Source organism: Zingiber officinale, chromosome 3B (genome assembly GCF_018446385.1).
Source record: "Zingiber officinale cultivar Zhangliang chromosome 3B, Zo_v1.1, whole genome shotgun sequence".
Classification (NCBI taxonomy): Eukaryota; Viridiplantae; Streptophyta; class Magnoliopsida; order Zingiberales; family Zingiberaceae; genus Zingiber; species Zingiber officinale.
In genome coordinates, this window is record NC_055991.1 from 10841403 (window position 1) to 10857725 (window position 16323).

At 37.0% G+C, this 16323-nt stretch overlaps 1 protein-coding gene across 1 annotated transcript; it reads right to left on the reverse strand.

Moving 5' to 3' along the window:
* Positions 1–6662: 6662 nt before the first annotated feature.
* Positions 6663–10937, reverse strand: LOC122055889 (homeobox protein knotted-1-like 13). Its single transcript, XM_042617568.1, has 6 exons — positions 10022–10937; positions 8653–8773; positions 7645–7838; positions 7411–7542; positions 7184–7320; positions 6663–7098 (listed from the first exon to the last, which is right to left on the reverse strand). Exons 1-6 carry the CDS (start codon positions 10784–10786, stop codon positions 7095–7097), a joined length of 1353 nt encoding a protein of 450 aa, XP_042473502.1. The 5' UTR covers positions 10787–10937; the 3' UTR covers positions 6663–7094.
* Positions 10938–16323: the final 5386 nt, after the last annotated feature.

Consider the following 16323-nt stretch of genomic DNA (forward strand, 5'->3'; position numbering starts at 1 on the left):
ATATTAAGTAAATGATGAAATAATTCAAAAATTATGAAAGTTTAAAGGGCAATTTTTTATTTTTTATTCCCAAATGGGGCATCCATTTTATTTTTTTAATCAAAGATAGGTCCATCTTTATTTTTACGCATTATAACAATTATGATTTTATAGCTATTACATATATTATAACAATTACGATTTCATAGTTGCTATAATATATAGTTAATATATTCAATATTGGTAGAAATTCATATTATAGCAGTTACGAAATAAATCATAACTACTGCAATACAGATTCGACTTGCTCACTTAACATTTATGTTATAACGGGAATAAAACCGTAGTTGCTACAATACTATTCGACTTGTTCAACTAATATTCAAGTTATAACAGTTATAAAATCGTAGTTGTTACAATAATATATATATATATCACCTATGATTTCATTGATGCTACAGTATACTTGATTGGTTTAGAATTAGATTTAGATAGAATATAACAATACTAAAAGGTAATTAGATATTTATACACATCTAAATAGTGGGATGAAATATCTTTTTGATAAAAAAAATTAAAGTAGGACACCTTTAGAAAATAAATGACACTTTCTTGATTTTTGCCCAGCTTAATTTTGATAAAAAAAAATATACTATACACATAATTTAAATTACTCTATGATTATTTTATATCATTTGTTCACTCCAATAATACATTTAGATAATGCCTTTGATTAAAACTAAAAATGACTAATTTTGAGACATTTAATCAATATAAGACTTTTTTTTAAGTAAATATATATGTTTAAATTTTTTTTTTAAAAAAAAATCATTGTTGGCCAAATGCGTAGGGGCTAAATATTTATAAGATATCGTCCCCATTGAAGTAACAACTAACAACAAACTAGACTTAAATTCAAATATTTTTATGTTATAGATACTTACACTAGATCCTTAAACTATATGGGCCTATAAAACTTTTTCCTAAGATTTTTTATTTATTTCAAAGATTTTTTTTTCTTTTTTCTCTTTCTTTTGTTAGTTTAGGAGGATTCTAATTTATATCTACGAGTTTTTCTTTTAAAAAAATGTAAGAATCACACAATTCATTTTGATGAGAATGATTGCTAGCTCACGTAGTAAGTATTTTCGGAGGTTTTGCCGAGGGTTTGAGTTGCTTTTGAAGGTGTTACTAAAGTCTTGAGTTCAAAAATTTGGCTTAATTGTAAAGGTCAGAACGGGAGGGCTTTCACTAATAAATCCTCAAGAAAATAATATTTATTGCTTTTAGATATCTTTATGATTAATCTATTTGGAAAAAAGGGAACAAAAACTTAACTATTTTTTTATATCCTATCAATCTTAAAAGTAATTGATCTGGTTATACACATGAATCTTGACAAATAATCGAGCGCCACAAATTTTTCAAACACCTCATATATAATGTGTCATCGTTGAGATTTAAAGAACTTTGGTTGTTTAGGGAGTCCGTCTCAATTTTACCATTTACCATAGCATCATACCTCGGGAGCAAATAAAACTTAACTATAGGAGCAAAATGTAATATTACTCACTCCAAACAATCTAGCATCATCGATCCCATGGCAACCTACAAGCAGGTAAATCATGGGGGCATTTGCCCTACCCTTTGCATGGGAGAGAAATAAAACTTAACTATTGGAGCAAAATATGATATCATTCTCTCCAAGTGGTCTATTATCACCGGCCCCACAACAAGATACATGTAAGTAAATAACAAGGGCATTTTGCCCTAACACAATGACCCTTTACATAGAGGAGGTCAAACACCCACATAAAACTTAACTATTGGAGTTGTTCATGTCCGAAAGCGAAGAAGATAGCAAGCTGGAGATGTGGCTAGAAGTCAGTGTCGGACCAAGAAGGGATTTCTGGTGTTGGTCCTCTGACGCTCAAATAAGTTTCCGGTGATATGGAGAATAATAAGAATGTTATAGCTAAAGCGTGTAAAATAATGAAGTTGTGCATACCTCTTCCTGTAGATAGGAGCCACCTTTTATAGTGTCATTGTAGTGTTAGGGTCTCTCCCTTATGTGCTAGTCACTATTCTAAAGGTTAGTAGCCACCCGTGATTTACCTCCTCCGTGTTGACCTTGGGACGGGTTGGCAAAGGCGCTAGGGGCGAGCGTATTTACTTTTTTTTTGCCACAATTGTAGTGTTAGGGTCGATTTGTAACTAGAGGGAGAGGGTGAATAGCTCGTCGCACTTGTTGTCTTACTTCGTGATGATGTTGTTGTTGCAGCGGAATGAACTTGAAGCAAACTTACAATGCTAACACAAAGGATTTACTTGGTATCCACCTCAAAAAGAGATGACTAATCTAAGGATCTACACACGACGCTCTCTCCACTATGAAATAAACACTCCTTCTTGGTCGCAATAGGAGGTGGAGAAGCCTCGTACAATCTTTCAATACAAAACACACTCAAGCAATAAGAAAATACAAGTTGTATATAAAGAATACTCTCTTGCTTGATCTCTGGTACCTTGTGTATGCCTCTTAATCCTTGGAAGTGCAACAACACTTGTCCCTAAGAGCCTTCAAGAACTGGCGAAGAGATGTGGAGAAAATTACGTGAGGATCGGGAAGAAGTTGCGGAGAAGAAGCTCGCCAACGACTATATACTTCATGCTCCTAGGGCTCCCAATCGATTAGGCATGCTCCCAATCGATTCCCACGTCAAATCTGCACCATCCCAGCTGTCCATCGCTCACTACCTACGCAACGGTCATATCCCAATCTACCGGCTGATCGATTAGGGAGGCTTGAATCGATCGATAGATTGATTCAGAGTGCCTCTGTGCTCTCTGGACGAAGGCTTGAATCGATTGACCGATCGATTCAAGCTTCCTTGCGATCGCGCGAGAAAATCAGCTGCCAATCGATCGGTCGATCGATTGACGGTTCCCAATCGATCGGTTGGTCGATTGGGAATGCTTCTGTGAGCGCGATATAAGCTCTCAGTCAATCGGCCAATCGATTGGGTTATTGTTTATCGCATCACTCTCCCAATCGATCGGCTGATAGATTGAGTTTCGGTTCAATCGATCAACCGATTGATTGATACCCCATTGACTTGCCTAACTCAAGTCCAAGGTTCCTCAATTCAAACATCCGGTCAACTGTGACATGTTGGAACTCCTTATGCCTAGCATTCGGTCAACCTTGACCTGCTGGGATTTCTTCACCAAGTGTCTGGTCAACCCTTTGACCCACTTGAACTTTTCTCCTTATGCCAAGTGTCCGGTCAATCTTGACCCACTTGGACTTACTGTCTCGTGCCAAGTGTCTTGTCCTTCATGACCCACTTGGACTTCCACCAGATATCCGGTCACCCTTGACCCATTGGATTTCCTTGTGCTAAGTATCCGGTCAATCTTTTGACCTACTTGGGCTTCCCAACACCAGATGCCCGGCCAACCTTGACTCACCTGGATCTCCACGTGTCTGGCTTCACTCACCGAGTCTTTCCTTCTGCCTAGCTTCACTCACTAGGGTTTTCCATCTGTCTGGCTTCACTCACCAAGACTTTCACCTACCTTGATTCACTAGGGTTTTCATCTAGCTCCACTCACCAGGATTTTCCCACTGCCCGACTTCACTCACCAGGACTTTCCCCTGCCTACCTTTACTCACTAGGTCTTTCACTTGGCTTCACTCATCGAGATTTTCCCTTGCCTAACCACCGGTTAGGACTTTCCGAGTCCAGTATCCGGTCAACCTTGACCTACTTGACTCTTCTTCACATCTAACTGGTCAGTCATTGACCAGAGAGGAATTGCGCCAACAATCTTTCCAACTGTACCATTGCACATGCAATCTCCATGTATTGTCAAACATCAAAATCAAAACATCAAGACTCAAGCTTGAGTCAACTCAACCTTAGTCAAACCAGGTCAACCTTGACCTAGGGATATTGCACCAACATGTAGTATTTGTGCACATATCTCAAGGAGTGTGCACATTTTTCCAAACATCTTCTGAAAAGACAAGTCAAAAGTATCCTCGACACTTTTCCTTAAGCGAACATATATATCTCTGATGCGACAGACTGGAAGCTTCCAAAGTATGATTTACTTACGAAACATGCTATGTTGTTAGTGGCACAAACCTTTGAAAGAGTACGAGGAGATACACTGGTGGGTCCCGTTATAGGTTGATAGACATTCGCTCGATCAGAACCTCCGCTTGGTCGTGCTGACCAACACAATCTCCCTTCACTTATCTTTTCTATTATCGAAGGGCTACCCCTTATCTGGACGGACCCGCCTCTCACTCGGTAGGGACGGTGGCGGGGGGATACACTTCCTGTTTGTCTCTTATAACCTTATGTTATCCTCTTAGCCCGACTCGTTCATTCGAGCGTGCCGCCCGTCAGCCTGGCTAAGCAGACAACATAAAGTTGTAAGAGACAAACAGTGCATCCCCCGACCACCGTCCCTGCTGAGCAAGAAGTGTGTCCGTCCGGATGAGGGGCAACCCTTCGATAATGGAAAAGATAAGTAAAGGGAGATTGTACTGGTCAGCATAATCGAGCGGAGGTGTCCCGGCCGAGCGAATGTCGATCGATCTATAGCGGGATCCACCCATGTATCTCCTCGTATAAAATATGTCAGAGATACTTTTTAACTTATCTTTTTATAGGACATTTGGGAAAACATGTGCATGCCTTGAGATGCATGCATAGACACTACAATCACAATATAAAAGGGGTGGGGTTCCCATCAACAGGAAGAGGTATGCGCAACTTCGTTATTTTACACGCTTTAGCTACAACATTCTTACTATTCTCCATATCACCGAAAACTGACTTGAGCATCAGAAAGCCAATGCCGGGAACCCTTCCTCAGCCCAGCACTGACGCTTTTGTGTTGTGAGACCACGTAGAGTCTTCGCCCTGACAAATTTTGAGTCACATCCCCAGCTTGCCATCTTCTCCGCTTTCGAACAAAAACAGGAGCAAAAGGTGATATCACTCACTCGAAGTGGGCCAATATTACTAGCTCCATGACAAAATATAGACAAGTAAATCACGAGGGAAACTACCCTTTGTATAGAGGAGGTTAGACACCCAATGAGGCATTTTGTATCGCTTAAAATTGACCACGTGATGTATTAGAGCAACCATCCATATAGATACCAACTGCGTCAACATGTGGGAGCCACATAAAATTTAACTATTGGAACAAAAGGTGATATAGCTTACTCTAAGCAGTCCAATATCGCTGGTCTCATGGTAAGATATAGGCAAGTCAATCACGGTGGACATTTTTACCCTAGCTTAGTGGCCCTTTGTATAGGAAAGGTCGGGCATCCAACAAAACATTTTATACGCTTTAGGAATTTACCTCACGAACTATTAGAGCAACCACTCATGTAGGTACCAACTATGTCAATCCATAGAAGCTACATAAAACTTAACTATTGAAATAAAAAGTGATATTGCTCATTCTAAACATCCCAATATCGTCGGACCTATAGTAAAATATAGACAAATAAATCACAAAAAATATTTTATTCTAGTGTAGTGACTCATTATATGAAAAAGATCAGATGCCTAATAAAATATTTTACATCGTAAAATTTACCTAATAAGATATTTTGCATTGTAAGTAAAACTTACCTATGGAAGGAAGTAGTTGGAGTTTTGAATATGAAATTACATTTTTAAGAACAAATATCTAAGCTCCCGTAAGGAAAGGACATAAATCTAACTTTAGTTAAGAACCTATAAGAGATGTTTCTCAGAAATTTTATTTATTATTATTTTTTTATACTAGTAATTCGTTAATTTCAACTCAATTTATGTATTATATACTATTTCTTTTATCTCTTTTAGGAACAACTACATTGTGCCTTTCAAAATAGTCAAATAGCTATAATTTTCTCATAAACATGATTAGTTAAAATTATATGTACAAACTTGTTCTTATCTTAATATAACATTTGCTTAGTTTCACTTTAGTCTCCTTTATTTTATTATTTTATTTTTCATATACATTCAAATATAATTTATCATAAATGTTATGGGTGTCAATTGGTTTAATTGTTAAAAACCTTAAAAATTATTGTCATATACTCAAGTTCAAAACTCGCCTTTCTATTAGGATTGTAAACGAACTTTATATTGTTCAAACTTATTTCATTTAGATAAATAAGTTTTTATGGAGTCGTCAAATTTAATCATGAATGTTTATTTAGTCAGAGCTTTATTTCCTGTAAATGTGAGGAATAAAACTTATATGAAGGGTGAGATTTTTGTGAAGGTCTTCTTCTATGACTCCAAATCATCTTCAACGCTTATCAAACTCCAATTGACTATGCTTCCCTTGTAATCTTCTATCATATCATGTAATTCCCAGTGTCGTACTTTTGGGATAGTGCAATAGTTAAAATATAAAGTATTGTCATATGAAATCTTAGAATCAAAACTCGATACATCAGAGTATGTCTTCTTCTATATTTTGACCACTTATATTAATGATTAACAGTCATCCATTATTTACCTTCTCCGTATTGACCTAGGGATGAATTAACGAAAGCACTTGAACGAGTGAATAGTCTATTTTGCCACATGTCATTCCCAATGTTCACTGAACACTCACTGCGACCTTTTCTGAAATCAAACAGCATAAGAAAGCTATAGCAAGAAAAAGAAACATTGCAGCCCTTTATTAAACTGTACATTCACAAGTGTTTCTTGCCAACGAGTTCTCAATGTATATGCAAAACAAAAATCAAGGCTAACACTTCATGTTCAAAGTATACAAAAATCAAAAAAGAAAGACACTTCACACAATCTCTCTAGCAAGCATGATATATCTATATCAATGTAAAAGCTACTTAATGATTCAAACTCCAAATCAAGAACATGATATCTATATCAAGCCTGAAACCAACACCCATTCCTCTAGTTCTATAATTGGCTTCCCTTATATATAATATAATACAGTTTACTACTAGGAAGAATTTTTTTTTCCAGCAAAATTCTCATCATTGTATATGAGTATTGTTTTTGCCGTCATGTCCTTCTTTCACTGGCTAATTGTGTTCTATGAATCAGCAAACATTGTCGTCACCTGCATTATTTGTGTTCGAGTTTTGAGTGCGAAAGATGTAGGAAAGAAGTCATCACAAGTGCTTAAGTAGTAGTTTATCGCGAACCTCTTCCGCTTGCTTTTCACAGAGCTTGACGATGATGGATTGCTGTGCCAATTCCTTTTCCTTTGGTTGATGAACCAGTTGTTGATCTGCTTTAACTGCAACCCTGTTTCTTGCACCAATCGTGTCTTGTCGTCCTCCTTTTATGGGAACCAAAAAGACAACAATCTTAAGGCGTTGAAGGTTATGAATGGAAGATATAATAACAGAATAGATGCCACCAAGCACACCGTTGGATAAGGCCACTTGGAGTGTGATTGCCACCAAGCCTTCAGGGTGGAAGTGCTATCCCCAGGAAGTTTCCCGGCTCTTCTCTTTCGGAGAATTTCTTCTCTAATGTCTAAAATCTTGTCCTTGTAGCCCTAATAGTAAAAAAATTCATCAAAAGACTACATATAAGCTGGCAAAGTACTACACAATCTGGGATGCATAATCCGAAAGATCAAAATGTTGACATTATATACCTGTTTCAGCTCATGCTTCAACTCTTGCCTAACGCGTTCCATCAAGGATCGTTCGGTCTCTGTTGGAACAAGAGGGCCAAATCCCATGCTGTCCTGTCCATCTAGACTCCCATCAAACAAGTTTGTATCACTGTCTTCTTGGTCATCTTCATCATCAGACATAGTTGCTCCTGTGCCTTCACCAGGTGAGACACCTATTGCATTGACATATTTAGATACTCTCCATCAACAACCCAAAATTTTTCAAAAGGAACTTTGAATCACTACTATTGAGTGGCCATAATTGTATTATTAGTCAGTAAAGCATGCGAGTAACTAATCTTGACTCGCAAAAGCATCACACAGTAGCATGCTTTATTAAATAAACATTTAAATCATGTATCAGGTGGCTCTGTCTAAGAGCTGAGTTAGTAACAGTACGACTATTTGACGATATAAAGCAAGCATTTCTGATGGATCCAATGAGAAGTTTCAAGTAATATGCTTTTGCATAAAGTTCAATGGAGGAATAAGATTCCTATAATTTATTCCAAATAATATGGATAATTATCACTTGATGATAATATGATAACAATTCAAACAAGTTATATTTTTTATACTAAAATGTTATGCAACTTCTAGGACATTTTTCTTTAAGGTTCTTTTAGCTAAGTAGGGATCTACTTAAGATAAGTTGGCGCCAATATACTAGGGATGAGCATGGTTAGGTGGTGGTTAGGTTTATCGATATGGTAAGTATAGGTTCAAATTGAAACTGAGATATTTTAGCTATCTTCCAAATTGAAACTAAACCAGTAGACCATAAATTGAAAATTTTGACTTGGGAGCATCATAGCAAGTGGTACACAATAACTGTTCTTATCAGCATAGCCCAAAGTAGTTTGGTATCAGTACTGGTGAACATGAAATTACTCTATCTGATTATGCCTAGCGCACGAGTAGGGTTCGGATTATGACGAACCATAAATTGTTCAGTAAAACTTCTCAAAACAGAGATGCCAAGGAAACCTGTAAGGCTTTGAAGTGATTGTTCAAGCTCCCAACAAGCCATCACTGCCTCCATAGCATGAATGCGGACATGCTGTTGTAGTTGTTCTTTGAAGGAACTCAGTAGCAAGACATAATGTGTCTAACAAACAATGAAATGTTAAAGCATTAGTAAAGCATACTTGTGCACGATAATAGCAATTATATGATAGAAAATGAACACTTGAAGATCTCACAAATCACAATTTCGCAAATTATTCATTGACAGATGCAGTATGGATATATAGACTCCTATGATCACAAGCCAACTATCAAAAACATGTACGGAAAGATAAACAAAAACCAAATCATGAGGGATGGTTTATAAGGACCTTCCCCCGCCATTAAACTAATATAAACTATATTGCTGTCAGTATCCAACCATTAAAATACATGCACCGAAAATTAAGAAAAATAATCTGCTAATGCATATACATGAAAGAAATGCTTATCCATATTGGCCTTCGCATTGGAAACTTTCTTGTAGTATATATTGAAAGAAACATGAAATGATAATGTTTAGTAGAATCATATATTTTTCCTGAAATATTATGACAAACAGATACAAATTGCAGTAAGATCTGAAATTTATTCATGCTAAGTGTTTTATGTCTGATATATCAAGAAGAAAGAGTCATCTTAAGACATGAAAGGAGTTTCATATGATCACTCAACTGCAATATGGCATGATACTTTTTTTCTTTGTGCAAGAAATCAATAAAAAAATTCAGCTCGAAGAGAGAATTTGAAGCCCTGCTTTTTAGCAATCTGAACTAATGCTAGATCTCAACTCCAACATTTCTCTTACCAAGTGATTCAAACGAGCATATTAACTTGGCAAGCAAGGAAATTAATAACATGAAGAAGGGAGAAAAATCTCTTCCTTTCTAAAAGAAATTCTGGTTAAGAATTTGTCCATTTGAAGATGCAGACAGAGTGGCAGAGAAGGGACAAGAGACGCAGCAAATTGATAAAAATTCCTTGCCCTCCTCACCTCTGCCTCCGTCATGCTCAATAATGCTGCTGAAGAAATCCAAAGAAAGAAAAAGACAAACTCGTTTGAAGACTCAGTAAACAGAGTGCTCCTGGATTCCCTTACCTAAAGCAAATCTGAAATTATGACGTAGAACAAAAAAGGGAAACGTTTGTTCCCTACTCCCATATTAAAAGCAAACAAAAATTATCTAAATTCGAAGAAAAACTGAAGGCAAATCGATAGATCAATCCAGGCAAGCAATTATGGAATCAACAAGACGAGGCAGAAAAAAAGGGCTTTTAATGCTCAAACTGAACTAAAACTGGAAACGAAGAAGGGGCGGATGGAGGGAAAAGGAAGTCTCTTTCTGTGTACCATAAATTGATCAAGCTCCCTGTCGTCGCCCATCATCTGGCCGCCACTAAGCGCCGAGTACTTGGACACCACCTGCTGCGACTGCGCGAGCTGGGCATCGATCCTCGGCAGCTGGTCCACCGGCGTAGCGATCCTCAGGCAAGCCACGTGCGCCGACAGAAGCTGCTCGTACAAGGGGTGGGTCAGTATCTCCGCCTTGTACCTCGCGTTCTGCCATGTCCCCTCCGAGGCGGCACCGCCGCTGCCTCCCTGAGGCAGCACATCCGCCTCTCCGAGCTCCCGCACGGCGCTCCCTTCCCCGCCGCCCGATGATATCGCCGCGGCCACGATGGAGTCGCTCGACACCGGGACTTCCTCCTCCTCTCCCCCACCGCCTCGCAGGATCGACGGCCTGGGGAACCATTGCCCATCGCCCACTCCGCGCCCTCCTGGAGAAGCAGACGCGTTAGGCGCGGTCTGGAGATGCAGGAAGCTTCCGTCCCCGTAGTGCCCATGCCCGTGCTGCTGGAGAATTGCGCTATTAAGCCAAGTCGGTCCGCTCCCGCCGGCTAAGGCCGGCTTCCCGGCGTTCTCCATAAGGCGGTCGAAGTCCTTTCCGTCCTCGGTTTCGTCTTCTGCCTCCTCCGATGCACCGGCCGCCGAAGGTCGACCTGTGCCGAGCTGACCCATGGCGGTCCTTAGCATCGCCGGACCGCCGGCCGCCAGCTGCTGCTCCGCGTACTGCGGCATCGCGAGCTCGTGCGCGAGATTGTTATGGAACGCCATCGATGGCCCCGCCACCGCCACTGCCGCCGCCTCTTGTTGTCGCCGCTCCTCCCCAAAGCACAACAGCGAAGGAGAGGAGGGAAACGGAGACGGCAGCGTTGAAACTACCAGCCACACCTCCAAAACTCGCCCTTAATAACCTCTTTGTTTACTTTTGTCCTAAATCCCTCTTTAATTAAATTCCTAATCCAACAGTACAACCATTTTTAACATTTCTACCCCCAAACAATAATATTATCCCACTTTGCATATCCAACCGTCGAATTCCTTCACGCCACCAGATCTGGCGGTCCTAGCCTCTCCCGCACCACCGTTACACGTCGCTCCTTCATAAATAAATATTTCAAAATTGATCCTCGTCTTCGCATTCCGCGGCCGGGGCGGCCGCACTCCTTTGCCACCCACATCTCTACTAGGCACGGGTACCACCAGGGCAGCTCTCCTTGCCGCTAAAAACATGCCATGTGGCAAACTGAGGTGCGGTCCAACGATAGTGTTCCGACCTTATGGGGTGTCTGGTTTGTCGGCTCCGCCGCCCGCTTGGCCACGTCTTCTGTCTTTTCCTTTTTAAAAATAAAAATCATTTTTATTGTGAATATTTGAGGTGTTTTTTCTTTGTTCCTTTTCCAATTATACCGTTAGGTTCTGTCGGGTAATTAGAAAGATAAAAAATCCTTATCCTTTAAATTATCTACGGTAGCAATCTAATAATATACGTATGTATTGGATTTTTTTTTATTTTTGAGAAAATAATGGTGACAAAGGAGTTTATAGAGTCTATCGTTGACCATGATATTTTTTTTTCTCAACAAATTATTCAAGCAAATTATAAGAAATTTAATAATTTAACCTATTAAAATGCAACAACACATCAATGAAATACTTTTGCATCCACATGTAAATTATATATTTATAAATATATTCGAAGGAATTTATGTAGGTAGATTCATGGTTGAGACTTAAATATATATGTCGGTTGCTATCGGCCATTTTATATTCATCAAATGCAGTTTGGTTTGAGTCATCGTGATGAATTTAAAAATGGCAAAATAAATTTTTTAAAAAGAATACTGTAAGCATGTTTTTGGTGGTCATAATTAATAATTAATTATAGAGTTTTATTTATTCAAAATGTTAAGATTTAGGCCTTTAAAAAGTATTTTAATAAGTAACTGACCGATAATGTTTTTATTATTTTAAAACACTTTTTTTTTAAAAAAAAAAGTTGCGTAATTTGTTATAAAACGTCATTTATAATTAATAAACAGTCCCGTGCCGTGCCGTTAGTGGAAGACTTCAGGGTTGAGGTGGGCCCCTCGGTGGCCACTAACGGTCGGAGGCCTCCTGTCCCGTAGCGGTCCCTCGTCTAGATCCTGCGGCCCAAATAGATCCACGTGGCGAAACATGACTCAGTGGAGAAGCGGTCCCCTCCTCCCTGCTTCCCAATTATTGTCGCACTTGGCGGTGAGCACGTCACGACTCAAGTCGCCGATTGCATCCAAGTACACGTCATCGGCGCGACATTAACTATATAACGTAACGCACTGCTACATGTGAGAAATATATCGGGTCGGGTTTTTTTCGAAAAAAAAACTGCTGAACATTATCACGTCGTTCAAAGTACATTTCTACCCTTATGAGAATCGGGAAGGGAGGCCGGGTGGGTTGGTAAATAAACGAAAGTACAAGGGCATTAGGATAACAAGGGCGTGGTGGAGCCCGCGGAGGAGTTAGCCGTCGCCGTCTCTCGCCCACTCGCCCGCGCGCGCGTGATTCATTTATTTCCATCGAGTGGTCGAGCGGCCGACACGCGTCCCGAAGGAAGGGAAAAAAAAGCTTAGATTCTTTTTTCGGGTTCGTTTTTTCCTTTTTCTTTTTACGATTAGATGCGATCGATTTCGTGTGGAATCCGGTAATGCCGACGTGGATGGGGCCCACGTGGAAACCGCCCATCGACTCGAAACTTCTGTTTTGCCATTTTAATTTGATTTTAGTTTAACTGTTATGAATTCAAATTTAAATTATACATAGTTAAATATTTTATAAATTTGTTTTTTCTTGAACATTTTATAAAATCAACTACGAATTTTTAGACATTATTGTTTTTTATTTTTAAATATAGTCTTTGAACATTAAATATCAGCGCACAAACAAATTACCTCTGATTAATATATAATTAGCTTATTATAAATATTAAAAATAATACTTAACCTTGTTTTTATTTTTCATATTATTTTTTTTATTAAGTGTGAGTTGTACAATGTTGACATCATTGGTTATATCAAATAAGCGGATTTTTATATCCTATATGTTTTTAGAAGAAAAAAAAACACCTCTTAATCACTTGACGATTCATTATAAATTAATTTCATGAATTATTTATTTTCATATTAATCATCATCATTAATATAAGCCTAGCATATTATGCTAGGCATGAATATAACGTATTAATATCTCAATTAGAGCAATCGCAGCACAAAACTTCTCGTCATAGAAAATTATTATCGATATTATTTAATCTTTTTGTTATTATTATTTGGTGTTTCACTTTGATGGTGGAGGTGGTCCTTGAGAGTGACAATTGGTTGAAAAAATTGTGGTTAGTAGTTTTGAGACATTAAAATGATATTGACTTAATTTAGATCATTGAAAAATATATTTTATTATGGTAGAAATTTATTAACAATTAATTTAGTTTATGAAAATTACATTTAAAATGATATTGTCTTAATGAAATTATATTTTATGACTAGGTTAGACATCTAATCATGATTTTACCATCAAACAATCACTCCATCGAGTATCTATAATTTTATAATCAAATAGCCACTCGACCAATTGATTATGATTTTGAGATCAAATCAGCAATCTAATCATGATTTCATAGTATTAATTAAGGTTTTGAAACTACAATAATACAATGCTACAATGATTTTGAAACTATCTTAATTGCTTGGTAACAATCTCATGGCGATCAAGTGTTATCAAACTACACTTTTTGACTTATGCTAAATGTAAAATTAACTCACTTATGAGAAGATTAAATAACTATTAATTAAGATAAACTGACTTTAAAAATATATATATATAATTAAAGTTGAAAAGAAAATGTAAGAATTTTATCAAATGAAAGAAAACTATTAGAATTATTAAAATATTTTTTATCACTTCCTCTCACTCATTGAATTCATTAAAGTCAGCCAAACTAGTAGATTTTAGGTAGCACCGACATGTTATTTTCTTACTAAATCATTTGTAGTTGTAGACAAGTTAATGTTAGGCGGATGCACATGAATTTATATTGTCTTGACCACTTGCATTTACTACTGCCTCAATTATGCTTCGATAAAACAACAATATTACACTGCCCTTTTTTTTTAAAAAAAAATAAATATTGATAATTTACTGATCATACATTTAAATTTCTTAAATATTTACATTAGGCACTCTACTTTTTTAAATTACCAAATTGTATATTAATTTTTAAATTATATACCCTTTTCTTTTTCACTTATACTAACCAAATTGAGGGGAAAAAATCATATCATGAACAAAAAAGCAATTTGATGGTCAAGATGACTATGAATTCGATATAATATAATTTGATTAATTTAAACAAGAAAACATGAAAGTATCCTCAATCTCTTATTTGACTTTTTCTCCCTCTTACATCAATATGATGGTAAATCTACGGATGTCAAAGCAACTAGATCATGTTTACATAGGCTTGTGCTCATGATGGTGATTTACAAAGTCATGAGAATTACAAATAATTGTTTTTTTTTAAAAAAGTTATAAAGATGTCTCTTGTTATTATTTTCATTAAAAATATATAAAAAAAACAATTATTATTTTAACATTGTTATAACAACTATAATTGTTATAATTCAAAATAAAATTTATTAGAATTTTAGGATCATAATTATAATTATAAATGTTTAATGTCATCATCTAAATAAGACATAAATCAATGTGGTTAAATTTAGATTAAAGATTGACTTAAGGGTTTAATTGCTATGAATATAATAATGTGGATACCACGTGCAATTTTTGATTTGTGAAAGTTCAAATTAGAAATAAGCAAATTTAGACTTCTAAGGGTTATGGTCCTAGTTTGCAGAAAGACGATTATGTTTTCTATCTCATCTGCAAAACTCTTGGGAGGTTGAGAAATCTACAAATTGAAGATCATTGTCTAAATTTGACTATAAAAAATAGATTCTAGTACACTTCCGAATTCTAGTGAGTTGTTCTATCCAATAAGTGGAAGATATGTTTGCAACTTTGCAACCCCAACAATCCCCCCCCCCCCCCCTCAAACAAAGGATTACGGGCTTCCCACGTCCGATCCTCAACCCATCAGGTCTTCTTGGCCCTCGGTCCACCCGACCTATTAGGACTTCCTGCCTAGTGTCTGGTCCTCTTGATCCGAACATAGAAGCCCCCACTTTCTTTATTTGAGGTCAATATTGTACTAACATGGCTCAATCAAACCTTGTGTACAATCAACGGTTAAACCTTCTGGCAGTCCGAGCTTTGATACTAATTGTAGAATCGAAAAGAATTTAGATATATTCACAATAACATGATATTGTTCACTTTGGGACTAAAACCTCATAGTTTTGCTCTTGGGCTCTACCCAAAAGGCCTCATGTCAATGGAGATATCTTTTCTCTTATAAACTCATGATCTTTCCCACATATTTTCAGTGTGGGACTATGTTTGCAACCTTGCAACCCCAACATATTCTTCTTTTAATCCTTAAAATTTGTGTCTTTAAGGCTTGACAATGAACTTAAGTTAGCAAAAATAGTAGCAATAGTTGCTAAAAAGAGAACATAAAAATTATAACATAAATTACATGCTCATTTTGAATCAATTAAAATAAATGGTAAATCTCAGCTAAAGATACCTAGTGCAACAATAATATCAAGCCTTTGGATAGTAATATTATGTGCAAGTGGTACTATTGCTGTAATAATCGGACACTAACAATAATGCATGACAAATAATAAACCTATCTTTTCTTTATCAGAATACTTTGTATCAGGAGATCCAAAGAGTATGGTTTATAAGCTTAAGAAGTTCATTTATAGATTAAAGCAAGATTCTCGTCAATGGTACCACAAATTTCATCAAATAATCATCTCATTTATTTATGAAGTAAACATGGTAGATGATTGTGTATATCATAAGTTTAGTGAGAGTAAACATATATTCCTGGTTCTATATGTTGACGACATTTTGCTTGCCACAAACGATATAGGTATGTTAAATGATACTAAGAGATTTCTATCTAGATATTTTGAAATGAAAGATCTTGGTAACGCATCTTTTGTACTAGGAATCCAAATATCCCGAGATCATTCTCGAGGCATTCTTGGATTATTGCAAAGGAATTATATCGATAAGGTGCTTAAAAGATTTGACATGCAAGATTACAAACCAAGTAACACCCCGGTCACTAAAGGAGACAAGTTTAGTCTTAAATAATGCATAAAAGGAAACCTCGAGACTCAAGAAATGCAAAAGATTCT